At 45.6% G+C, this 27,452-nt stretch overlaps 1 protein-coding gene across 1 annotated transcript in view; it reads right to left on the reverse strand.

Annotated features, from left to right (window-relative positions):
- The window catches only part of GGT1 (gamma-glutamyltransferase 1), a 78,158-nt gene that overhangs the window by 26,199 nt on the left and 24,507 nt on the right, over positions 1–27,452 (reverse strand). The window contains exons 4-8 of the mRNA XM_063144009.1: positions 24,833–25,025; positions 21,580–21,737; positions 16,417–16,566; positions 4,998–5,134; positions 4,251–4,438 (exon numbers count right to left, since the gene is read on the reverse strand). Coding sequence (XP_063000079.1) covers positions 4,251–4,438; positions 4,998–5,134; positions 16,417–16,566; positions 21,580–21,737; positions 24,833–25,025 — 826 coding nt within the window. The remainder of the gene's footprint in view (positions 1–4,250; positions 4,439–4,997; positions 5,135–16,416; positions 16,567–21,579; positions 21,738–24,832; positions 25,026–27,452) is intronic.

Genomic DNA, 27,452 nt, shown 5'->3' on the forward strand with positions numbered 1-27,452 from the left:
GTGAGAGGAGATATTCAAGAATCACTAAGATGGGGCAAGTCTTAGGTGTGCGAGACGTTCCCAACGCAAAATTAAAAAATCTATGCCATTTAGCCGCATATGATTTCCTTGTGGAAGGCTTTCGCGATGCCGTCAAAATACTCTGTACCGTCAATTGTGCGGTATGGAGGGGTGTGGTGTTATCCTCCACGCAGTCATCTTGAGCGTGGAGAGGTCCGAGCGTCGAACCTTGCCCTGGTGTCGAGACAGGAGGCTCAGTATCGATGGTAACTTGATGTAGTCTCCTCTCGACAGTCGAAGGGCGTGAGGGAACCACGGCTGTCGAGGCCACCACAGCGCGATCAGGATACAGTCCGCTTTGTCTGCCTGCATCTTGGCCACGACTTTTGTCAGGAGTGGAAAGGGGGGAAAGATGTAGAGCAAGTCCCCTACCCACGTTCTTGTGAAGGCGTCTCCTAACGAGTTCCTTCCTCGTCCTGCTCTGCTGCAGAATCTGGTACAGACTGCGTTTTTTGCGGTGGCAAAGACATCGACAGCAGGACGGCCCCAGTACCGAAAGAGATTGTCTCTTACTTCGGTAAGGAGTTCCCATTCGTGGTCGACGTGGAAGGACCTGCTGAGGGAGTCCGCCACGATGTTCTCCTTGCCCGCTACGTGGATCGCAGTCAGGTAAGTCTTTCTCTTTATGCACCAATTCCAAATCCTGAGTGCAGATCGGGTCAAGGGATGTGATCTTGTTCCCCCTTGCCTGTTTATGTAGCAGACTACCGTGGTATTGTCTGTTGCAATCAGAACATTCTTGCCCTCGATGATCTGAGCGAAGGCTTTTAACGCATTTTCTACCGCCAGGAGTTTCAGATGATTGATATGCTCCTCTTTCTGTTGAGGAGGCCATCGACCCTGAGCGGTGAACGAATTGCAGTGGGCCCCCCATCCAATCAGGGAGGCATCGGTCATCATAGTCACCGATGGCATCCCTTGCTGAAAAGGAATTCCCTCCAAGAGATTTCCCATCGAGAGCCACCATTTCAACGACACTCGCACCTGTTTCGGTATCGAGAGGTAAGTCTTGCGAGCGTTGCGTCGGAGATCGAACGTCCTCAAAAACCATCCTTGAAGAACCCTCATTCGCAGCCTTGCGAATCTGATGACAGAAGTAGTCGCTGCCATTAGGCCCAGCAATCTTTGGATTGTCCATGCCGAGGGTCTTGCTTGAGTTTCGACATCGAGGATGAAGTCTCGAAGTGTCCTTGCTCTTGCTATCGGAAGGTATGCTCTTCCATTCCGAGACGATAGAGTCACTCCTATGAAGTCTATTGTCCTTTGAGGAGTTAGTATGGACTTCTCCTGATTGACCCATAGACCTAGAGAGTCTAGGAGGTTGAGAGTCGTGACTATGTTCTCCTGGAGGGTGCGGCTGTTCTCCGCTACCAGGAGCCAGTCGTCTATGTACGGATAAATGTGGATTTCCTTTTGTCATAGATGTGCGCATACAACAGCCATCACCTTCGTGAAAACCCTCGGTGCTGTCGCGAGGCCGAAGGGGAGCACGGTAAACTGGAACTGCTGGGCGCCGACGGAGAAACGCAGGTAAGTTTGATGCGACTTCCTGATGGAGATATGGAAATACACATCTTTCAGGTCTACCACCGCAAACCATACTCCGGTATGCAACAATTGGAGAATGGACGTAATCGTTGTCATCCTGAACTTGTTCAACTGTCTTAAGTCCATGATCAGTCGAAGACCCCCATCCTTCTTCGGAACCGTGAAGTAGCGCGAGAAGAACCCTTGGTTGGTCTCTTCTGCGGGTACTGGTGAGATGGCCCCTTTCGTTAGTAGGGTTTGTACCTCTAGCAGCAGAGGAGGTGATGGCGCTGTTACTCTCACGCCCGAAGGAGGAAGGGTGTCGAATTCGATGGCATACCCCGTCTCGATGATAGTGAGCACCCAGGAGTCGGATGTTATGGACTCCTATTGATGGTACTTGGGTGCTAGACGGTTGGTAAAGGGTAGTAGACCTGGGGCAGGGAAGTCAAAGACGCTGCCTCTTGGAAAAATCAGGTTGTTTGTTTTGTTGGTATCGACCCTGATAGGGTCTCTTCCTTTGAAGTTGTTGTTGTTGTTTAGCAGGTTGTCTGTCATACTGAGGGCGCTGCTGTAACTGTTGGTATGGTTGTTTTGTCCAGCGCCTTTGTTTATATTGAGGTGGGGGCTGAGAAAACCCCATTTTTCTGGCAGTCGTGCGAGCCTTATAAATAGAGTCTAAGGACTCATCGGTTTTGGTGTTAAATAGCCCTTCTCCGTCAAATGGTAAACTTTCTATTCTTGTTTTCGTCTCATTGGTGAGGTTGGCTGATCTCAACCAAGCGTGGCGTCGAAGGGCTGCTGATCCCATCATCGATTTGGAGTGGGAATCTACTTGATGTCTGGCAGAGTTTAACTGTAGCCTTGCAATTGCAGTGGCTTCAGACTGAAAAATCCTAGCTAGCTCTCTCTTGTCGTCGGGCAAATGATCGCAGAGGGAGCTTATCTTCTCTTGAAGGAATATTTGATATCTGGCCATAGTTGCTTCATATGCTGAGGTTCGTATTCCCAGGGATGAAGAAGCATAAATTTTTCTGTCGAGATAATCTAATTTTCTGCCCTCTCTATCAATCGGGCCTGAATGTATCTTCTGGGATTTTCCTTGAGTGGATTCAACAATTATCGAATTAGGTTTGGGATGTTGAAAGAGAAACTCTGCATTAGTTTCTTTCACTTTATACATAGCCTCCAATCTTTTAGATGTTGGCTGAATGTCACAAGGCGTCTTCCACGAAATCTGTGCCGTTCTCTTCAGGGTAGGAGGGAATGGGATAGCAACAGTCAAACTTGCTTCCGTTTTTAATACATCGTAAATTGGATCGTCCTCAATTTCTGCGTGGCTGGTTACCAGGGAGACAGGAGGGAATAGAGGGGCTCTGTTAACAACGAACCTCCCAAACTAGTATCTCCCCTGAACAGATGCCAAAGTCCCCTGCTAGTTTTGCACCACCAGAAATCCTGAGTTTTGTGCTGCCACCCGCAACTGTATGGATGCACAACTGGGATTTATTACAGACAAAAACCCACCTTCTCATTTCACCTCTGAATGTGCTGACGTTGAGTGTTGTTTTGGAGCTTTCAACGTTCCCTCATGAATAAAGGTAGAGTTTCACCTTTCAAAATAACTGTTTTAATTATTCAGATATTTTCATAGATTCATAGAATAGTAGAGTTGGAAGGGGCCTACAAGGCCATCGAGTCCACCCCCTGCTCAATGCAGGAATCCTCATTAAAGTATGCCACAGTAAAGGAATCCACGTTAAAGATGGCAGTCCAGCTGCCTCTTGAATGCTTCTAGTGTGGGAGAGCCCATGACCTCCCTAGGAAACTGGTTCCATTGTCGTACTGCTCTAACAGTCAGGAAAGTTTTTCCTGATGTCCAGCCAGAATCTGGCTTCCTGTAACTTGAGCCCATTATTCCGTGTCCTGCACTCTGGGATGATTGAGAAGAGATCTGGCCCTCCTCTGTGTGACAACCTTTTAAGTAAATTTAATTTATTTTAATAAATTAACATGAGCTTTTGTTTATTACAACTCACTTCACCAGATGCTATAAGTGCAATTGGAGGCTTTCATTCTGAAAAGGCAGGGAATGGAATGCTTGCTGCAGATCTACTTATTTAACTCGGGATTTGTGGCACAAAACATCACAAAGTTAGCACAAAATTTTGGCATCAGTTCGGAAGAGATATGAGGGTGGCTCTTTTAGCATTTGCCAGGCCCCACTTGAGGGTATATTATTTTGACACTTTTGGTGGCAGCACAAAAGCGTACAACACTAGCATAAACCAAAATGCAAGGCAAATGGGGAGATGGGTCAGTTAAAGAAGAGAACTGAGTGAGGAGAGGTCCTGGGGCATTAGGAGCTACAAAGCGATTTTACTTTAGCATTTGAGTTGTTCTTATACCAACTTTATTCAATATTCCTTGCTCACCCAAAATATTCTGATCCTGTTGATGGTAATAAACCTATTTTAGATTTTTGAGAAAAATTTAGATAGAACCCATGTTGTTGAGGTTTGAACACTTCTCCAAGTGTTTGGGCCAGCACTGCGGCCTATATCCTGGTGGAAAGATGGCAGCCTGAACTGAATCTCCCCGTGGTTCATTTTAGTGATCCCAACCCAGAGCCCCCGACATGCAAGAAAGGTCTGAGATCATACTATTGGTTGATGGTGCTGGTGGCGGACACGGCGCTGCCATCCTCAGCCACAACAGAGAGGTGAGATGTACCAGCATCATCCGGAGTGTAGTACTCAGGCTCATAGTACTCAAGCTCATGGGTGGTGGTGTCAGAGATTTTGGCCCGCAGGCTATCTGCAAAGGACACTGATGTCATGTTTCTGATCACCTGGATAGAAGAGGAAGAGGAAGAGGAAGAGGAAGAGGAAGAGGAAGAAGAAGAAGAAGAAGAAGAAGAAGAAGAAGAAGAAGAAGAAGAAGAAGAAGAAGAAGAAGAAGAAGAAGATCATCAGGCTGGAAGAAGTACAACAAAGGACAACCAAAATTATTGACGGGCTTGATCACCTTCCTAAAGCATTTGGTGCTTTCGATCCTATGTTAAAAAAACAAGCATCCTGGGGAACACTGTTTTGTCTTTTATCACCTTATTCCTCCAAACTGCTCTGCCTGGCTTAAGTCTACATAGGACTGGGATCTTGAGCTTGCCCACGTGTAGAAAAAATGTCTGTGGACCCACCCATAGGCCCAAGGACTCCAGCATCCTGAGTTCAACAGTGGCTGGCTGAGTGTCTCTGGGAAACTGAAAAGACAAGGCATAATGCTGATTTTGCCCCCAGCAATCAGGAAGGGAAGCATATGATGGGCGTTTGCAAATGTTGAAAGTTGTAGAGTGTGCAATCAGGAAGAAAATGAATGTCCTCTGCATTACAGACCAGTTAACTATCTACCCCACTGATGTTGATGAAGTCTGGGTCTCCCAGTAAAGTCCTCTTCGCATAGGCAAAGCGGAAGGCCTCCACGATGCGATGGTAAGTCAAGCCCTTTCCGTCCCACGTTGTGATGCTGTTCCTGGAGAAATTGAATCCTGCCAGCAGGAGGCAAAGTTGGAACATCAGTCACACAAGCAGACACTCCTTAGCCAAAGCTGTTGAGACTGAAATTTCAGCCAAACGGGGAAGCAGGGTGGGGTAGGGGTCTGCGATCCGCAGGCCAAGTTTGAATCATTGGCTGCTGGATCGTACCTTTTCATGGGTAAGGCAGGAGAGTGAAACCCAATATGACACAATCCACCACCCTGGCCTAAGGTTCCTTATGGTGGTGGTGGGAGTCAACATAACACCCGATTTTTAAAAAGGGGCCATCGCAGGAGGGCCCCAGTGCCCACCATCTGCTTATGGAAGATGGTAGGAAAACACTGTTATAGCCAGGGCCGGCATCAACGGTAGGCATGGTTGGGCAGTTGCTGAGGGTCCACAACTCAGTAAGTGTCCACTGAGAAGAGCTCCTTCTGTTCCCCATTGCAACCTGCTTGTTCACCTGTCATTCTTTCTGGACCGGATAATGGTGGTGGCAAGAAGGTAGAGCAGTAGAGGCCACTGCCTACTTGCTCACTGCCACTCTGCCTCTCAAATAAACAAGTAGCAGCAATGATGAGAAAGAGGCAACTGGGGGCAATGGTGGTGAGAAGGGTGACTCATTGAGGGAGGAGGGGGGCCATTGAAGCTGTCTCTCAAAAACCTGGAGCTGGCATTAATTACAGCTAGAGTTATATAACATAGAAGAACAAGCCTTGCTGAGGAAGACTTAGAATGGTTTTCTGCAAAAGGAAGTCTTGCCTCAGAAACCTTTGACAGTATCAGTCCCACACTCCAAGTATGGTGGACATGGATGTGGGAGGCTGGGGTTCAAATCCCTGCTAAACCCCCAGGGCAATCGAGGAAGCACCCTCTGTCTCTCACCTTCAGTTAACCTTGCAGGATTGTAGAATGAGCGAAAAAGGAGACCGGGAGGGGGTCTACATAAGAATGGAATGAGAATCACATTGGGTTTTCATGAAATCGTCTTTGGTCTATCAGCAGCACATGAAGCAAGAAAAGGGGAGTAAACAGAACCTAAACCCCTGCTTTTCAACGGCCAGACTGCTGTTGAAATCCCGTTACTCTGGGGTAGAGTGTGTGGAGTCCCAAGTGGGAGTGAAGGTCAGCATTGATGCTGCTCAGCCAAAGAGAGAGGCTTGCTCCTGGCCCTCTTAAAGCTCCGCTGCTCAAGAAAGTTTAATGGAAGAGGTGGTAATGTGAGATAGTTCCCCCCCCCCCCATCCACCGACTGTGGACCAATACTAAAGCCCAGGATCAAACAGACCGGTGGGCAGACAGGAGGTGCCAAGATCCTGCATGGGTTGGGGGGAAGGGCTGGAATTGCCTCCCTGTGCTAGTGCAGTGGGAGTCACTGCTGCTCTGCCTCCACTTCCCCTAACAGAACTAAACCTTCTCCTCCTCCCCACAAAAAGGGGGGGGGAAGGGTGGAGGAAAAGCACGTACACAGGGGCCTATTCTGAAAGAGAGACAGGAATGAATCAGGGGCTGCTATCTGTGAATCCAAAAAGCAAACTGCTGCATTCCTCTGAAAGGGCAACCCAGAGCGATTCCGTGAGGCTTTGGTGGTAGGCGGGTGGGTGGGGGACTTGTTCCTAGCCCTGCTGATGCTCCCTTGTGTCTCTCTCAGTGTACGGAGTCTTTATCAGCAGTCCATGCAAAACGTAGTGGGAACCCTGCCTGCCATCAGACACGCTCCAAGGTTGCCCGAGTAAGAGGCAGCACTAAGCAAACTCCCGAGACAGTTTCACAGAATCTAAGCAGCAGAGACACAGAGGCAAAGTCAGAGGTCTGGTCACAGGTCCAATTCAGAAAAATCCAGTCAAGGTCCAGAGTTCAAGATGCACGAAACAGTAACCGGTACAGCAACAGATACCACAGTTGTTGCCAGTGCTTTGTGATTCCTCGTGCTGACTTTGATACAGGACTTGAAGCCTGGGCCCACCCATCTCCTGCTGTGGCTCATTAATGAACCTTCCGTTGCAATCGGATGTATAAGGGTGGTGCTCACAGAACTGAGTTTCTGGTCTGCAGTCGAGGACTTTTCCTGGCAGGCCGGATTTGCTCTCTGAGCTTCAATCACCATCTTTCCCAAGGGCTGGGTGGATGCCTCGTTTCTGGCTCAGAAACTTCCCAAAGAGCTCTGGCTATGAGGGAGGTATATAAGTGTAATAAATATATAAATAAATCTGCACCATCAGAGACTGGATTAAAGTGGAAGAGGATGGCCTTCACTGGGCCCTCACGAGGGGCCTGCATCCTCTTCAGCTGCACGTCCCCTCTCCTCCTGCAAAGCTGCCTCTGGAATATCCTCAGGGGGAGGAGAGTCCACAAACTCAGGTAAATCAGGTTCCTTCTCAGAAAAAGACTTCTCAAGAGGGGCCATGACACCTTGCTGTACTGGCCGCCCTTTCTCCTTCCCTTCTGGGTATTCCTTAGTTGCAAGTGTCTTGTGAAGTTGTAGGTGTCTCACAACTACAAAATACTGTAGATGGCTGTCCCCTTCCCTCCCTTTTTTTCTGCTACTCCTCTCAACCAACTAATGTGAAAGGCAGGGGGAGTAACTACTTTCATTCATGAAAGCGGGCTAGCTACTCTCACTTTCTAAAGTAGAAAGTATGTGCAATGTTGAAGGGCAGTAAAATTGCTATCATGCATTTATGAATGGGAATGGCAGGCTAATTACTTTCACTGCCTTTCCAAGTCATAAATGTGCAATAGTGATTTTACTCCTCTTCAAAATTGCGCATACTTACTGCTTTAGAAAGAGAGAGTAGCTAGCCTACTTTTATAAATGAGAATGGCAGGCGACAGTAGTGCCTATAGGGAAAAATAGTGAATGTGAGGAGGGGGAACCACTCCCTGACTACGTCACTGTCAGGTCACAGAGGCACGCCCAGGATTGAGTGTGGAAGGGAGGAGAGTACTGTAGGGGAACCGCCTGGGAGCCACCTTAAATGAAAAATACGAAGTAAAAGGACTTTCAGGAAATGCTTCTTTTCAAGTGGGAAGTGGCTAGCTGGCCGGCTGTGAATCGGAAACAACCTCATGTGTCACAAAGGACCTCAAACTATTCCTCTTCACATTAAATTGTTCATGTAGATTTTGCCTCCAGGATTGTTGGAATAGACTTGCGCTGTCACAGTAGAAATGCACACATTCCCCCAAGTTGAGCTTGTTTTGAAAAATGCAATTTTATATGTGCTGTTTAGGCACTGCTAAAGGGACGCCCTGATCTTAAATGGCCAAAGATGTTAAATCAAATGGTCAAAGCTGCTCATAGGCTCAGAAGTCTTTTCGACAGACTAGCATTTGGTTCTCCCAAAAGTTAACTATGCAGTTCAGCAGAGGAAATGCTGGAAGAGGGAGCTGGCTGCATTTCACCATCCAGATCTGCATGAGGAGAGTCTTTCCTGCTGGGACATTAGAAACTCCTGGCCAATCAGCTTGCTGGTTGGAGCTTGTTATTGTTCACATAGGTGATACTGGTATGTGCCTGGGAGACTCATTGGTTCACCTGGTGATTGGAGCACCCATTAATGTTGTGATCATAGATTGGAGGAAGTATGGTAATATGAGAGTTAACAGGCCAGTTGAGGAGAAGAGTGATTAGACACCTTACATCTGCTGCCTCTTCTGGTTCTTCCCCCAACCAGATAGTACTGAGCTTCTCCTCAGGTCTGATACTGTTGCAGGATGCTAGGTTGGTCCAAAACTTGGGACCAGGATACCTGAGAGAGCGCCTTCTCCCTTACCAACCTGCCTGGTCACTGAGGTCATCCAAGGGCTTGCTCCTGGTGGTTCCACCTAGATCCATCCTCCGATTGGAATCCAGCAGGGGAAGAGCCTTCAGTGTGGTGGCGCCCCTCCTGTGGATCTGCACCCCTCCTGTGCCTCTGGAGGTCAGGCAGGTGCCAACCTTGTACTCCTTTCAGCGCCTCCTGAAAACATCTTTATTCCAATAAGCCTTTCTCTAACATGCAGCCTTGGATTACTGTTATTGCTTCTTTTAAATTTTGTTTTAACTGTTTTTATTCTGTTTTTATTTTCATTTTACCTTGTACACCGCTCCGAAATTTTTCAATGGGGAGCGGTATATAAATATTCTAAATAAATAAATAATAAATAAAATAAAATCTCTCTCATCCATGATTTTGTTGTGGATGAATCATAGAATAGTAACGTTGGAAGGCCATCAAGTACAACCCCTTGCTCGATGCAGGAATCCACCCTAAAGCATACCTGACAGACTGCTTCTTGAATGCCTCTAGCTGCCTCTTGAATGCCTCTAGTGTGGGAGAGCCCACAACCTCCATAGGTCATTAGTTCCATTGTCGTACTGCTCTAACAGTCAGGAAGTTTTTCCTGATCTGGTTTGATCTGGTTTGCATTACCGAGACCTGGGTGAGGGAGATGCGAACTCAACGATCGGCAGTGACCAGAACTGTACACAGTATTCCAAGTGTGGTTGCACCATGGATTTGAATAAGGTGTATATAATATTGGCAATTTTATTTTTGATTCCAATCCTAATTATGCCTAACACATAATTACTACTGCACATATAATTCCACATATTTATAGACACTGTCAAAGAACTCTAAAAGGTTAATGAGGCATGACTTAGGCTGTATTGATTCTTTTTCAGTATGCTTCTGTACGCTTACTAATTTTATCTTCAATAATGTTTTCAACCAATTTACCCGGAATAGATGTTAAGCTAACAAGGGTGTAATTTTCTGGATTCTCTTTAGAATTGGTGTTATATTGGTTATTCTGCGATATGTACTAGATTGCAGAATGACCAATATAACACCAATTCTAAAGAGAATCCAGAAAATTACACCCTTGTTAGTGAAAAGATCAGCATTTAACACATGAGTTCTTTAAGAACTCTAGGATAGATAGGTATCTCTGATGCAAGATTGAGAAAGACACTCTGCTTGGGATGGTGAGGAGAGGGAACTAATGGTGCTGGGCAGATGCGATGACCCAGAAAGTCCACAGTAGTGAGATCAAATGCACACTTTTTGATCTTTGCAAACAAGTGGTTGTCCTGTAAGTGTTGTAATATAGGCTGAACATGCTGAATGTGTTCCTGGGGGTCACAGGAATAAACTAAAATATCATCCAATTAGATATTGGATAAACTAAAATATCTAATATAAACTAAAATAAACTAAAATATCATCCAATTAGTGGCCCAGGAAGTCTCTGAAGATGTCATTCATCAGGTGCTGGAAGATGGCAGGAACATTGGAAAGACCGAACGGCATTACCATGTACTCAAATGCTGTCCCACCCACCCGAATACACTCATCCCCCTCCCTAATACAGACCAGATTATACGCCCCCGAAGATCCAACTTGGTGAATATCCTGGCTTCCCAGAGTCATTCCATAAATTCTAGGATCATGGGTAGGGGGTACCTGTTCTGGATCGTAATCTGGTTGAGGCTCTGTAGTCGGTGTAGAGACAGAGCAACACATACTTTTTCTTCACAAAGAGTACCAGAGCTGCTGCGGATGAGGTAGAGGAACTAATAAACCCATGTTACAAATTCTTCTTTATGAAGCCTTGCAGCTCAGCTAACTCTGGCTTGGACAAGGAATAGATCCGCCTATCCAGAACCTTGGGTCCTGGGACAAAATTGATGGGACAGTCATAAGGGCAATGTGGTGGTAACTGATCTGCTTCCTTCTTTCCAAACACATCCTAGTAGTTGTGATATTTGAGGGGTAACCCCTAAAGTTGGCCTCCCCCTTTGATGGCCAAGAGAGCCTGTTCTTTTGGGGCCACACAACAGTTCTGACAATGAGGTGAGGGGAAGAAGATCTGACCTGTTGACCATTGGATACTGGGGTCATGACGTTGAAGCCAAGCCATTCTGAGGACCACTGGGATATGGGGAGCCGTGGCCAGATAAATTGAGTTTCTACTGATGCTTATTCAGATTCACCAATAAGGTCTTTGTTTGTTGCACCACCAGCCCAGAAGACAGCATCTGTCCATCAATCGTCTCTACCAGGATGGGGTGCTCCAAGGGTCATCAAGGAATCTGGTGTAGCATTGCAAAGGAGATGTCCATAAAGTTACTAGTGGAACCTGAGTCCATCATGGCCTGTATGTGGATGCTCCCTTGTCCCAGGGAAATAGGCTCCGTCAGATGGTGGGAAACAGTGGACTGTGAGTCTCAAGCCCCCTTGAACGTGATCTCACCTTGACCCTGGAGCCTACAGGGGTCAAGGTGTGGCCGTTTCCCAAACCAGCACGGGCGGGCATCATGGTTGGACAGAGGCTAGCAAAATGTCCCCTTTGTCCACAGTATAAACTGAAGCCAAGCTGCCTCCACCGCTGCTTTTCTCCTGGTGACAGGTGATGGGTTCCTCAGGGGTTATTGTGCAGTCTGTACTAGAAGCTCCTGGAATCAGTGGCTCAGGGGCAGGAACCTCAGGGCCTGCCCTAGAGCTAGAGTGGCCTCACCTGGACTCCAATCTCCCCTTAATCCTGAGACAGAGCTGAATCATTTGCTGCAACATTGAAGGTCTGTCCACATAAGCCAGTGCATCCAAAATCTCCCCCAAGAGTCCTTCCTGAAACTGGTCCAAGAAAGCTGCCTCATTCCAAGCCAGGCCCCGCTGTAGCAAACGAAACTCTGTCACATACTCCGCAAGTGGGCGTCTGCCTTGTTGCAGCCTTCAAATGCATCGTTTAGCAGTCTCTGCCTTTGCCGGGTCCTCATACATCTCCTGCTGCTTGATAAAGTCATTTAAATTCCCTAGTGATGGGCTTTCCCCCAGCAACAAGGGAGTACCCATTTAGCCGCTGACACTGTAAGCAAACTGATCAGCTGAGCCATCAAATATCTCAGGAGGAGTTATGGGGCATTTTTGCTTCACCACTGGGGCTGGAATAGTGGCAGCGGCCACCACCTGCTAAGTTTATGAGGCTTGAACAGCCATCATCAATTGATTAATTTGTCCCTGCAACTGTAGATTTTCCTGTACTAGTTGCTTCATAGTGAAAACAAAACTCACTGGTTTTTTTTTCTTTTGAAGCAGCTGGAAGCAAGCTGTTGTAAATCATCAGCATTAGCAAGTTAAGCAGGCTGGAAATGTCAATAAACAGTCCGAGGTCGAAAGCCAAAAGTATCTGTCAGAAACCGGGTCAAACAATACTGGGTTCAGGAATGCACCAAAGAGTAGTCAGAATCCGGTCCAAGATCAGGTTATGTTCAGGCAAGATTCAGGAGCTGGTATTCAAGGAACAAGGGCAAAGGCACGGAAGTACAACAGTTGCTTCCAGCACCACTCAGGGGCTCTGGCATGTCTTATATTGGGATGGTGGCGATTAGGAATTGCTGTCAGCTATGTTGGCCTGCAGCTGACTTCTGCCTGTTACTGTGAAGGGCCACTCCCCGCACACTCCCAGGCTCAGCTGTTCCTCCTTCCCACTGTATCCCAAGCTGAGGCACAATAGCTTATTACATTTAAGAGGGTTTGTCTGGCTTGGTTCAGGAGGCTGTACATTCTTCAACAGAGTCTGTCACCTTGTTGAGTCTCTCAGACCTCTCAGAGAATCAATAGAGTCCAGATTCTCTTGGTCCTCTCAGATCCCATGGAATCGTTTTGGATAGGCTATTTGGATTGGGTGTTCAGGGTACTGCATTGCAGTGGTTCCACACCTGCTTGGGTGGCTGATTCTAGAAAGTGATGCTGAAAAATTATTGCTCTGCCCCAATGGGTTCTATTTTATTCCTATGTTGGGGGAGATCAGCCAGAGATGGGGTTTGAGGTGTCATCAATAGGCAGGGCACAGGACTGGTTTGTACGATGACTTATGTTGGAGAGACAGGGGAAGCATGGCCTTGTTCATTCTCCTTGATCTCTCAGTGGCTTTTGATACCATTGACCATGGTATCCTTTTGGGATGAATGTCTCAGACATGAGTGGGAGGCACTGCATTGTGGTGGTTTTACTCCTATGTGGATGGTGCGTTCCAGAAGGTGGTATTTGGTGGACATTGCTCACTCCCCTGGATTCTCCATTATGGGGTTCTGGAGGGTTCGTTTTTGTCTCCCATGCTACATTAAACCATTGAGTATAGTCATCCAGAGTTTTGGAATGTGTTGTCATCAGTATGCTGATGACACGCAGCTCTGTTTTTTATTTTCATCTTCATCAGGTGAGGCTGTGGATGTGCTAAATCAGTGCCTGGCTGTGGCAATGGACTAGATGAGGACTAATAAGCTAATACTCAATTCAGACAAGACTGAAATGCTGTTAGTGGGTGGTTCTCCTGACCAGAAGGAGGGTGCTCAACCTGTTCTGGATGGGGTTCACTCCCCCTGAAGGAGCAGGTCCATAGCTTGGGGATCCTCCTGGAGCCATCTTTGTCACTTGAGGCTCAAGCAGCCTCAGTGGCATGGAGTGCCTTCTGCCAGCTTCAGTTGGTGGTGCATCTACAGCCCTATCTGGACAAGGATAGCCTTGTTCCAGTTGACTATGCTCTGGTAACTTCTAAGTTAGATTACTGCAATGTAGTCTTTGAAGACAGTTCAGAAGCTGCAGCTTGCGCAAAATGCGGTGGCCCGATCGATAACAGGACAAGACTGTCAACCATATAACACCAATTCTGGCCCACTTGCACTTGCTGCCTGTATGTTTCGGAGCCCGATTCAAGATGCTGGTTTTGACCTATAAAGCCTTACATGGCTCAAGATCATAGTACCTGATGGAATGCCTCTATTGGCATGTACACTCCACTCCAAGGCCCTCCTCCAGGTGCCTCCTCTAGGTGCCTCCTCCAAGAAAGCCTTGTAGCGCAGCAATAAGGGAGAGGGTCTTCTCAGTGGTGGCCTTCCATTTATGGAATGATCTCCCCAATGAGGACCACCTGGCGCCAACATTATCATCTTCTCGGTGCCAGGTTAAAACTGCCCTCTTCTCTTAGGCATTTGGCAGTATATAAACGTGTCTTTTTGATCAGGTCCTGGATTGTCTCTTGCTGGTGGTTTCAAGTTAGTTTAGATATGTTGTTGTTGTGTGTGCCAACTAGCTTATGTCCTTATGTGAATGGCTTTATACTTTATATAATGTATTTTAATGTGTGTTTTTAGCATTTGTGAGCTGCCCAGAGAGCTTCAGCTATGAATGAATGAAACGAATAGGCAAAAGACAAGCAATGCTGCCTCTGCTTTTCCAGGGGAGGCAGTGGGTGCAGTAATGGGAGTGGAATTGCAATGCAGACAAGTTGGTGGTTCGGTTAGTGAGTGTTTGGCCTGCCTGGGAGGGTGGTGGGCCAACCTGTTCTGGAGGGGGTTGCATTCTCCCTAAGGGGTCAGATTTGCTGTCGGTGGGGTGCTCTTGGATATACCAGTGGCAACACTATCTGGACAGGGACAGCCTTTCTGCAGTTATCTATACACTGGTAATTCTCAGTTGCATTACATGAGGTTGCCTTTGAAAACAGTCTGGAAACTTGTGCTAGTCCAAAATAGTGGCAAGGTTGTTAACTGAGACTAGACAATGGCCCTGTTCAGATGACATGCTAAGCCACGGTGGTTAAACATTTTGAGCTAAATATTATTTCTTAACGTGTCATGTTATCCATAACGTAGTGTGTTGTGTGACCCATTCCTAACCATGGTGGCTACATAACCATGGTTTAAACACGCTCGCTAACTATTTGCTGCAAAAGGGTTAGTGGGCTAACCATGGTTAAGCATGTTGTCTGAACAGGCCCAATATGATCACAGTGCTATGTGATCTGCACTGGCTTCCAGTTAATTTCCACACCCAATTCAAAGGGCTGGTATTAACCTACAAAGCCCTAAACATCTCGGAGCCAGTATAATATTGCCAGGATTCAACCATCTCTGTCTGTCTCTTCTGCCAAGACGCTTGTTCATGCACTGGTTATTTCCCGGTTGGACTACTGCAACCTTCTTCTCTCTGGCCTTCCTTCTTCTCACATCAGTCCGTTGGTTTCTGTTCACCACTCTGCCGCTAAGATCATCTTCCTGGCTCGCCACTCTGACCATGTTACTCCACTTCTGAAATCTCTTCATTGGCTTCCAATTCACTTCAGAATCCAATATAAACTTCTCCTGTCGACCTTCAAAGCTTTTCATGGTCTAGCTCCTTCCTATCTCTCCTCTCTCATCTCACACTATTGCCCCGCTCGTGCTCTTCGCTCCTCTGATGCCATGTTTCTCGCCTGCCCTAGGGTCTCTACTTCCCTTGCTCGGCTTCGTCCATTTTCCTCTGCTGCCCCTTACGCCTGGAACGCTCTTCCGGAACATCTGAGATCCACAAGTTCAATTGCAGCTTTTAAAGCTCAGCTAAAAACTTTTCTTTTTCCTAAAGCTTTTAAAACTTGATGTTGCTTGGACTTTATACTGTTAGTTTTACCCTACCCTGTGCCTGTTTACCCTACCCAGTGCTTGTTTGCATTCTCTTCCCCTCCTTATTGCTTTACAACGATTTTATTAGATTGTAAGCCTATGCGGCAGGGTCTTGCGATAAGGTTACCTTTCTCCTTCCATATAAACCAGACTAGACCCTAAGATCATCTTCAGATACCCTTCTCTGAGTGCCCCCCTAAATGTGGTGAGGTGGGTGGCTACTAAGGAAAGGGACTTTTCAGTGGTGGCACACCAGAGAGGCTTGCCTAGCTCACGCCAGTTCATTTCCTGCACAAAAAGCCAGGATGGAGTGCAGATCCATCTACCCAGGAGCCTAAGTTAAGGGTAACGTATGACTAGACCTGCTGGATCACAGCAATGGGCAGACTTTCCTATTTCCAACAATGGGCTCTGAGAAGCCCACAAGGAGGGCAACAGCCTTGCCATGAATTTTGTCCTTAGCAGCTGCTATTCATCAGTAGACTGCCTCTGAACATGGAGGTTTTGTTCAGCTACCATGGATCAAGAGAAGGCCCTCCTGCGCCATCTCTCTGCAACTGCTCCTCATACAATAAAATGGAGGCTGTGCCTTGTGGCTGATCTGTCTGTGGTTCTCCTGGCACATTTGCATGAAACCAGGGGTCATCCCTGGGAAGTCTTGCCCCTTACAATGTCTTCCTTGTACTGGGATTGACGTCCCACCCCAACTTGTTCATTTCACTACTGTTCACCAACACTCTATTTTTACACCATTACACCGCTTTTTGATTTAATGGTACAACTTGGTAGGTACAATGCCAAAAAAACCCAACCCCTGAAAAGTGACCAAAAGGTTAATAACATGGCAGATCACCCAAAGACCTTTACCTTTCAGGATGTTGAGAATGAGCACTAGCACAGGACCACTCATTGGGGCACTGGGTGCGTACATGCTGAACTCGCCAATGGTTATGTTTAAAGGATTTTCATCCAGAAGTGGTTTGTAGTCCCTCAGGTCTTCTGTGGTCATGATTCCTCCTGGAAGAAAATAGTGGAGATGCTGAGCGGCCTGGAGCCACCAAAATTTTTCAACTTGGATGCTCAAGGATGCACACCTGCCATTCACAAGTGTGCTCATGGCAAACACGGCTGGCCTGCAAGGTGTGAATCTGCTTGATGTTTCAGATGTGTGAACAACTTTAGTGCTTATTGCATGATGGGCTGTTGTTGCCTGATTGGCATCCAAAGGTCATGGGTCTTGTCACCACGCTGTTAACCAAAGGAGTGATTATTCCTGACATCCAAGTAATTTGCTTCACTCTAAACTCAACCCCAGCTAGCTTTGGGGAAAGTGCAGGGTTTGGGATGCTGCCCTCCTAACCCCAAAGAGCCTGGTCCCGTAATCATGCAGAGGTCTCATGTCCCTCACCCAGTTAAAGAGCAAGAATTAAGAGCAGGCCAGTGCAAGCTGCACCCTTAACCCAATGCACCAAGGAGCAGTCACAACACCAACCGACATGGCGTATGATATGCAAGCAGGATATTTTTCCCGTATCCCCAAAGGAGTCTCCCTGAAGCTCTCCACTCTCTGCTCCCCTTGTCAGTGATGTTTAAGGAATCCAGCTATTTGGAGAATTTATGTTCCAGATATTAGCTTTCTAAGACATGGGGAAATACTCTTAAATGCATTTTGATACCACTATTAGCCAGGCAGTCATTTTCCAGCTTATAATCTGCTTTTATTGTGAAGTACTCCTATGCATCCTACTTTAATTGCGCTTCTTAACCAAAAGAAGTGCAATATTTTGCTATTAGTTTTTGAGCGTATCGTTTGTTGTTTTCTGAGCGGCCACTGGGGCGCAGGAGCAGGATTTGAAGAAAAATTAAACAAATGTTTACATCTGCGTAAGCTTTAAAGATAAAGACATCAAAATTGGCACAGTAATAGATATTAAGGAGAGCTTTAATTTGAATCGGATTGGGTCATCCGTTGATTTTTTAATGTTTTTTTTACATTTCCCCTCTTAAACCCATTTCCTGGTATGCAAAGGATCTAGCTGCCCGGTAGCAACAACAACAACAACAGTGACAGCTTAGCGCTGTAGGGGATAATTCGAGGTAAACAGGTACAAGGGATGAAGCTAGGGTGACCATATGGACAGGGCTCCTGTATCTTTAACAGTTGTAGAGAAAAGGGACTCTCAGCAAGTGTCATTTGTATGCATACAGCATCTTGTGAAATTCCCTCTTCATTGCAATAGTTAAAGCTGCAGGAGCTATACTAGAGTGACCATTTTAAAAGAAGGCAGGACTCCTGCAGCTTTAACTGTTATGATGAAGACAAAATTTCACCAGGTGATACATGCATGCAAATGACACCTGCTGAAAGTCCCTGTTCTATACAACTTTAAAGATACAGGAGCCCTGTCCTCCTTTTCATATGGTCACCCTAGATGAAGCTCTTACTGTTACTTTACAGAGCTGGCTTCCGGCCAGGTCCTGCCTTTGCATGAGTGGAAGTCTCACAATGGACTGCAATGGAAACAGACCCTCCCTGTCCTCCCTTTCCCCACAGCAAACCCCAGCTATATCCCAGATCTTCTATTATTATTATTATTATTATTATTATTATTATTATTATTATTATTATTATTATTTGTATCACACCTTTTGCCCAAAGCTGGGCCTCAAGGTGGTGTTACAAAATTAAAACATATACAGTTAAAACCTATAAATAGAAATATACGGGTTAAAATATATTAAATACATTCCAATATTAAAATATTTAAACATTTAAAATACATGACAATTTTAAAAGTCCTTGGCATAGACGATCCAGAATATTCGCAAAAGGCCTGCCAGAACAAGAAAGTTTTTGCCTTTACTTTTTAGATCTACTCTGAAGGGTGGCCTAACCAAGGGTGACCATATGAAAAGCAGGGGGTTGGACTCGATGGCCTTGTAGGCCCCTTCCAACTCTGCTATTCTATGATTCTATGATTCTATGAAAAGGAGGACAGGGCTTCTGTATCTTTAGCAGTTGTATAGAAAAGGGGATTTCAGCAGGTGCTGCATGCATACAAATTCCCTTTTCTATACAACTGTTAAAGATACAGGAGCCCTGTCCTCCTTTCCATATGGTCACTCTATCTAACCCCTGGAACAGGTCTGGAAGACATATAGGCAGCTGCAGTTGGGAGGGGGAAATCTCTTGCACCAGCTTTTCCCCTCCTGCTGGTGAGATACCACCACTGGATACAACCCTGTGTCTAAGCTCTAATTCTACTCTCAATCAAACCTTAAGCCAATTTCCCTGCTAGTTTCACCTCAATTAACTCACAGGCTGTACTAAGGGCTTGCACTGTAGTCTCCCCTCTGGCAGGGGTTCTCTGCACCTGAGGCCTTCTCAAAACATCTTCCATTTGTCCAGCAGATCCATGGCACCCGTCACTTTGCCTTCCACTGCCCCAGGAGTTCCTTACTCACAGGCCTTCTCCAGCTCTTGCTTCCAGTGATTGCAGCCCCACGGCTCTTCTCCTGGCTTCTCCTACTGCTCATTGACTGACTCACTGGCTCCAGACTCAGACTCGGGCTGCCCACCGACCTCTGACTTCCTCTTGGCTCTGATCGCCTCTCTTGCCACTGGGCCTCTCTGTGTAGGCACTCCCGTCAGACCCCACCAGCCTACCAGTTCTTCAGTGGGCAGAATCCTGACCCACCACCACCACCACTCGTTTCAAAACAAGCACCAACAGACAACTTTGGATTGTTCCCAGATTTGCCACCTTTTGATATTATCCACCAGTATATTAGGCAGAAAGCTTCCCTCACAGGGAGCCAGATCTTTCTTTACCAGGGCTACAAAATGGTGGTTTAACTGATAGTGTGACCCTTAAGCATTGTAAGAGTTCCCTGGTCCAAGCCTCTAGTAAGTAATGCTTCATTTCCCCTTCCTTGTTTCAAAACAAGACGCATTAACACATTTAACTGCCCTTAATAGCAGGATGTTTTTTTCACACAGCCAGATCCAAAAGTCTCTACTCGGTGCTCATCCTTCTGGGTCTCTCTGTCATTTTGACACACAGCTGATTGCTCTTGCCTGTGACTCCCTGTATGCCCATGGACCCCAAGAGTCTGCCCTCAGAATGTCTCTCTTTCTTGCTGTCTGAGGCCTTAGTGAATGAATGAATGAATGAATACCTTTATTGACTAAGTCTTCTGACCATTTCCAAAAATCACATAATCATTAAAAACAAACAGACATTACTTAAAATTTATGATTTAAAATTTTAAAACAATATACAGTTCGTATATGATATATTATATATGACTAACAGTTAATAAGACCCCTCGTATATTACAACATTTGATAAAAACTTATTAATTGATCCATTTTTTCTAATTCTTTTTTCCTTATGCTGGCTGCTTTAAGAGCGAAGAGAGCAACCCTCTGGGTCACAAAATAGTTAGAACCACGTAAGAAAAAGGACAATTTATCCTTGTCTGTCCAGTCTCTCATGCATATTAAAAACATAGATAGATAATGTTCTCTACATTTTGAATATAAACAACATTCAAGTATATAGTGGGCTAAATCTTCTATTTCAGGGTTGCCACATATACATAGTCTATCTTTCGATGGAATACCTTGGAATCTACCCTGTAACTTCATTGTGTCCATCAGCTCAAATCGAAGCCGGGTAAAGGCTACTCGGTGGACCCGTTTCATATCAAAGAACAAATTTTTTTTTTCTTTAAAGTGGAATTTTGTTCTGGCTAGCCATTTCATGGCCCTTGATTTTGACACTGCAGCTATATCAGTCTGACTTCTATGTCTGAAATCCTAAGTTTAACGGCATTTCTTATGTTGGTATTCGAAATGCTAATTGCCTGCAAACTGAAGCCATAACTTGGTAACATCTTTGTAAATTTATAAAGCCAGGAAGTTGTTAAAGGTTTGGCCATCTGCTCGAGAAGACACATCTTTGGAAGCCTGGCCTCATTCATCGAAACTAGCTTAAACCAATAATTAAATAGCCTGCAATGTATTTGTTCTAAGACTGCCAAGATACCAAATTCCAATCTAAGCACGTATGCTGGACAGGCAAATGCAACCCCTAAAATCATATGTAAGAAACAGTTTTGGACCCTTTCTATTTCCCTACTATTAGAAAAGCATGAGATGAGCACCAGCACTAGAGACTGGATGAACCACTGAACAGGATATTGTGTACATGTGGATACTAATATTTACTTTAGGGTTATCAAAAGAACGCTTGTTAACACTTCTTAAGGACCAAAGAGACAATGCTGCTAATACAAGCCTCTATTGAGTTCTTTTAAGTCAGGCAAATTCCCAAAACCTCCACCCCAGCCAAACACACCCAAGCCAGGTCCAGCTCTTGGGTACAGTCTTCCTCTGACTCCCAAAACTCCTCTTATCATATTTCTGGCTGCTTGGACTGTTTATCAGGGTTTTAGTGCCTGCTGGTATAACCTTCTTCTAGCAAGATCTTTGGGCAGCCTCCTGGCATAACACAGCCAACTGTTCCCTACTCCTGATCTTCACCAACCTTGTACACTTACCCTACAAAGAAGAAATATAGCTGACTGATCTCGCCTTAGCTATTCACTTTCTCCTCAGCTTGCTCTTAGTCCTTCTATAACACCACACACCAGCCAGCAGACCTGCTCCCTCTCTGATTGCCAACAGACTGACACGATTCCTAACTGTCGACTCCTTGACTGTCAACTGTCATTTCCCAATCACTCTTCCACCTAGCCAGAACCTCCAGCCAACAGAATCAAATTTACCTGATCCAGGTTCTATTTAAAAATACTCCCATGTGATAATCTCTCTAGGCCTCAGGCAGACACAGATACATTATAGCCTGTCAGAGCCCACACAGAGGGTTTACAGAGCAATAGTTATTATTATAATTATAATTTATTTATATAGCACCATCAATGTACACGGTGCTGTACAGAGTTATATACATGGCATTTCTTCACAGACTCTTTCCACCTTTGCAGGATCCTGCTCTCTCTCACCTGCGTTCCTGACATCTTTAACAATTTGCTGTGATAAGTTCCCCGTGTAAAAAGCATCTGGTCCCTCGTTGGCTAAGGTCTCATAGGTGTTGGCTAGTTTGGGCAGCTTGAGGATGTCATTCTCCTTCAGGACTTTCCCTTTTTTGCAGAAGACCTCGCTGAGGAGACAGAAGATGGGAAGAGTCAGTCAAGCTCTTCCTTAGAGAGCCCTTCTGGCCTAGAAAGAAAATGGCACAGGTGTGCCTTTGGTGGAGGGTATTTCTGCCCAAGGTTTTGCTTTGTTTTTTTGCTGGATTTATTAAACCAAAATGAAACACTAGGGAGGATAGCGAAAGCCATTTCACCTGTACCCTCACAGCCAGGAAGTCAAGGCTAATAAATAATAATAATAATAATAATAATAATAATTTTATTTCCTGCCTCCCCCTCTGGATCAAGGGAGGGAACAACACTAATAAAATCTAATACATAATGGCCTAATAAAAATACACAGTTTCACTTGAACATTACATCTCTTTTCATAGAATCATAGAATCATAGAATAGCAGAGTTGGAAGGGGCCTACAAGGCCATCGAGTCCAACCCCCTGCTCAATGCAGGAATCCACCCTAAAGCATCCCCGAAAGATGCTTTGGGGATTTCCTATGGAATATGAAATGTCCTATTGAAACATATAATATATTTGTACCTAACATTACAGCCATAACACAATGCTCTATAACTATACTGCTTAGACAGTCACACATTCTTTATGGAGCCTGGCAATTTATAAAGGAGTCCATGTTTTCAATTAATTGTTTGATTAATTTAAAATATTTATATACCGCTCTAAAGCTAATGAAGTTTTTGAGCAGTGAAGAATAAAAAGGGAGGGATTCAAAATGCAGAATTAAAATATTTAAAATCAAATTATGCCAATAAAACTATGGCAGGTCAGTCATGGAAGGCTTGCTTAAATAAAAATGCAATCAGCAGGCACATAAAATGCAACCACCCTTTTGCATAGAGGGTCATTTATTGATCTATGGACCCACCCAGTCATACCCACCCACCCACACCCACACCCACACCCAGCTAGCATTTATTAGCCAGGGAGGGCAAGGATAGAGAGGGCATGTGGTTGGTTATTTTGATGCAAACCCTTTGATCCCACAAAATTGGACAGATGGTGGCATCACCTTTGACAAAAGGAGCCAGACCAGTTGCCCCAGTTGTCCCATTGACACAATCATAGTGCTTGGAGCTTGAATCCCAGCGGGACAGATTTATTCTCTCTCAGAACCCTCCCTGGCTGCTCTGTGGGCATTCCTGGATAAGAACTTAAAGTGAGGCTTCATCTGACCATCTCACCAGCTGCAGCCCTGATACTGTTTTTTTATATATATAAAATGTGGGAAGTTACACTTGTGTAACAATTACCAGGCCCTGACCAAGGTTTCCATCTGAAACCAGCACCCATTGCCACTCATACTGGAATTACTAGAGTGATTATGTGCAATTGTCATGTATACAATGTTGGATTTGTGCAGGGCATATAACTTCGGGGCTGTCTAAATGCTCAGAAAGCCTCAGGGTGGGTGCATGGTGGCACAGCATTGATTATACAATGCAGCAACAATCACGCACCCACCCCGGAGCTTTCCGCTGAAACTGCAGAGAAAAAAAGTCAGGGACTTACCCCAACTTTTTTCTCTGGAGCGAGGCAAGGATGTGCAAGACAACATCAAGACAACCCCCAAGCCTCACCCCAGAGTCACAGTGGAGATGTAGCTGGGTGGATGGCAACCCCTGATTGGTCACCGTCTGTCTGGGTACAGGACAGGGGACATGACCAGCGCTGGAAACCCCGAGCTTTCCATGCTGTACCCCCAGTGATGCTGTAGAGCAGTCAGTCTTGTGAAGAATTTGAGCACATTAAGTCTGATCTCTAGCTGTGCATAGTGACGCCACCTCCAGTATTCCTTCCCTGTAATTTTTATGGAGTTCGTATCCAGAGACAACCATATTATCACACAGATTCTCTCCATTCCACCATGTTTCTGGTCTATCCACTCAGTTTAAGTTCTCCCTTAAAACCAAACTCTCCAACTCTCCCATCTTGGCTTAGAGGCTTCTAGTACACCAGCACATAGCACACCACACAAACAATATTAAAATTATGAATCTGAAATTACAAATATATAATAAAATCCAATAAAACCATCAACACAGTCAGACAAAAACCAAACAGAGCATTTGTCTACACCCCAAAAGGAGGTATAAGAAGAGGATGTGGCTTGAGCTCTCCTGGCAATGCAAAGGGCGGAGCCACAGTGAGCCTGGCTCAGTGGGCACTTTCTAGGCTTATACTTGAGTTTTTAAAAACCAAAATGAAAAGCTGAACTCTTAACTTGGGTTCAAGTCTACACCTAAACTTTAGTTTATGACTGCATTTAAAGACCTCATGTAGAACCTTAGCCTAAACTGAAACGGAGTCTACACTTTTTATTTATAAACAGATTATTGCAGTAGCTAGGCCTGTACTACGGGCTCCATCACACCTATTTTCCCCCCTCCAGTTTGTCTCCGAGGTTTTTTTACCTCGGTTTCATAAGGGTGTCCAGGGCTCCCTCACACACGGTCCCTTTCATGTGGGTTTTCCCTTGTGTGCTGTTCCATTCCACCCCGCCCCTTCTCCTCCCTCCTCCAGTTCATTGGTTGTAGTACTCTGATGGGCGTGGGCTCTTATCCTCCCCTCGCTCTGCATATAGTTTCTTTAAAAAATTCATTTCTTAAGAAAAAGAGCTTTTAGGGCTAAAGCTAACATGCAAGTGATAACAGCATTAACTGAAACAGGGATACTGGCAGCAGATCCTGGAAACAGTGCTTTTCAAACAGGACCTGGATGGTACAGTGCAAAGCCAGTAAGCAATGTCTAATGGACCACTCCTGACCTCAGGTCTGTTGCCAGGCTCTGTTACTTTTATACTCTCTTTCCAGGTTTGGATTTAGTCAAAATATCTGGTTACTGTTTCCTGCCACTACTCAGGCTAATTTCAGGTCCTTAACTCGCATGTGTGCTTCATTTTGTTTTACCTTGACGCTTTGTTTTACCCTCACACTCAGTGAACTGGGCTCCCTTGCAAGGCTGCCTACTTTCATGGCCCTGGCTAGCTTCCTCCAAATGCTGCACAGCCAATCAGATTCGAAAGCCTCTTTTTAAAAGGTGGTGAGGGGGGCACAGCTCAACTGTGCTGCCCACCACACTACTTACCACAAGGGTCCGGTTTTTTCAATCAACTCGCTTTTATCTGCAAGGGCTTTGGCCAGTGCTTTCCCAACACGGAAGCCTCGTCTTGCCAATTCGATACTGGGCAGAAACAGCTCCTTCCAGGGCCGCTTACCATGACGCTTGTGTGCCATTTCATAGCCACGGATTTCTCCTGGAACTGCAATGGACAATCCTCCTGGATCAGGCAGAGAATAAGCAGGTCAGAACTCCAGGACCACATGATCCAGACATGGAAGCCTCACCCTAGGAATGGTGTGTTTCAAAGGAACTCCCACAACTCCCTGGCAGCAGGAGCTATGTTGCACCTCACTAAGAAATTAGTGAAATATTGAATGTGGCCACCATAGCCAGGTGAGCAAGCCCACTTAAAGGGCTAGTTTTAGGGTGAGTAAGGCAAGGCCTTCTTAATTGTGGCCCCTGTGCTAAATCCCTCATTCCCTCTGTCCCTCCCTTGAGAATTTAAGGAGGCTCACAAAGACATTCTTTTCTAGGTGGGCTTGTGGAAAATGATTCCAGGGGTTCTTTGATGTATGTCTTACTTTCCAACATGTAAATACTTTTACTGCCAGTTTCTAGCCATTTTTTTAATTCACAATTGTTTATTGGCTTGTTTTAGATAGCATTTTAATTGTTGGAATCCACCCCAACAATCTACTAGGTCACAGTAGTGAGCCATGCCTGTCCAGGCACGCATCACATCCTTTGAGACGTCTTATCATGTTACATAGCCAGAGCATGGTTGCCTTTCTTCAGACTCAGGAGATTGCAAGGCACATGAAGATATGGGATGTCAGGGGACCTGGATTATTATAGAATCATAGAATAGTTGAGCTAGAAGGCCATCGAGTCCACCCCCTGCTCAATGCAGGAATCCTCATTAAAGTATGCCACAGTAAAGGAATCCACGTTAAAGATGGCAGTCCAGCTGCCTCTTGAATGCTTCTAGTGTGGGAGAACCCATGACCTCCCTAGGAAACTGGTTCCATTGTCGTACTGCTCTAACAGTCAGGAAAGTTTTTCCTGATGTCCAGCCAGAATCTGGCTTCCTGTAACTTGAGCCCATTATTCCGTGTCCTGCACTCTGGGAGGATCGAGAAGAGATCCTGGCCCTACTCTGTGTGACAACCTTTCAAGTATTTGAAGAGTGCTATTATGTCTCCCCTCAATCTCCTCTTCTCCAGGCTAAACATGCCCAGTTCTTTCCGTCTATCTTCATAGGGCTTTGTTTCCAGACCCCTGATCATCCTGGTTGCCCTCCTCTGAACATGCTCCAGCTTGTCTGAGTTCTTCTTGAAGTGTGGCGCCCAGAACTGGATGCAATAAGGTTGAGGCCTAACCAGTGCTGAATAGAGGGGGGAAAGTACCTTGCATTATTTGGAAGCTATACTTCTTCTTCGTGGTCTCTGTGCATCACACATATGGGCTCTGCGCGTGCGCAGGGCCAGCTTCGGAAACTTCTATAGCTGAAAACGTTTTAGGCGGGAACCCCTCCCCCACCGTCCACTGAGCATGCTCAGGGGTTCCCGCCTAATCCCCTCAGTTCTCAGTATTCAGTATTTCTTTATTTACAGTCAACAGACCAATATAAAACAAGAAGATACACCATTATATAAAACAATACAGAGTAGGGATAAAAAGAAGGAGTGTTACAAAATCACTAAAGATACTAGATTGTTATTTGTTGGTTTCTGAAAAGGGAACAGAATTGGGTTATTGGGGCCTAGCATAATGAAAAAGGGAGGGATATATAGATAATAAAATTGCTAATCTGTGGATTTAAACGCAATCAACATCCATAAGCGATCTGGTGCGGATGGCCAAATTCAGGAATTTGGCCACCTGCTCAGTGGTAGATTTACTGGAGCCCTGAAGTAGACTAATCAGGAGTGACTCAGGGGATCGTCCAGGGAGACGTTGCATAATAGGACATAATAGGTCTTTTCTTGCCTGTTGGTAAAAATTGCAATGGAAGAGCACATGCAGAATGGATTCCACCTTGATGTTATTACATGGGCAGTATCTGTTTTTGGATGGAATTTTCTTATATCTGCCCTCCAGCAACTTGGAGGGGAGGACGTTAAATCTTGCTAGGGTGAATGCCTTCCTGTATTTGGGAACGGTTAACCAACCCAGGTATGGCATTCCGTCTTTGCAAGAAGGGACTGGGAGACCCAATGATTGGGGGGAACATGGTCCCCAGGCAGTTCCCCGGAGCTCTTGGTGGTCTATATCCAGTAGTCTCTGTTTGGTGATCTGTTTAGCGCTGTCCAAGTCCAGAGATAGCAGGAAAAAAGGGGATAGCCCTATTGAGGTTACTTTTTGCACCACTGCCCTAGACTAGTGAGATTTGGGGGGTTCTAACAGGACTTTGGTAACCAAGGAGTTGGAAGTGAGCATTAGATGACAGCGGAGCCAGTAGTGTATGGTGAATATCCAAGCTTGGCATTTTAGTGTACTTAGTCCAGCCTCCAAGTTGAGGGCAGCACCAGAAACACATCTAGGGACTCCGAATATAAGCCTGAGGTAGAGATGTTGCACTCCTTCAAGAGAACTTTTGAAGTGTGGGAACCATATTGGAGCTCCAAACAGAGTCTGAGACACT

This window comes from Elgaria multicarinata, chromosome 18, assembly GCF_023053635.1.
Source record: "Elgaria multicarinata webbii isolate HBS135686 ecotype San Diego chromosome 18, rElgMul1.1.pri, whole genome shotgun sequence".
Lineage (NCBI taxonomy): Eukaryota > Metazoa > Chordata > Lepidosauria > Squamata > Anguidae > Elgaria > Elgaria multicarinata.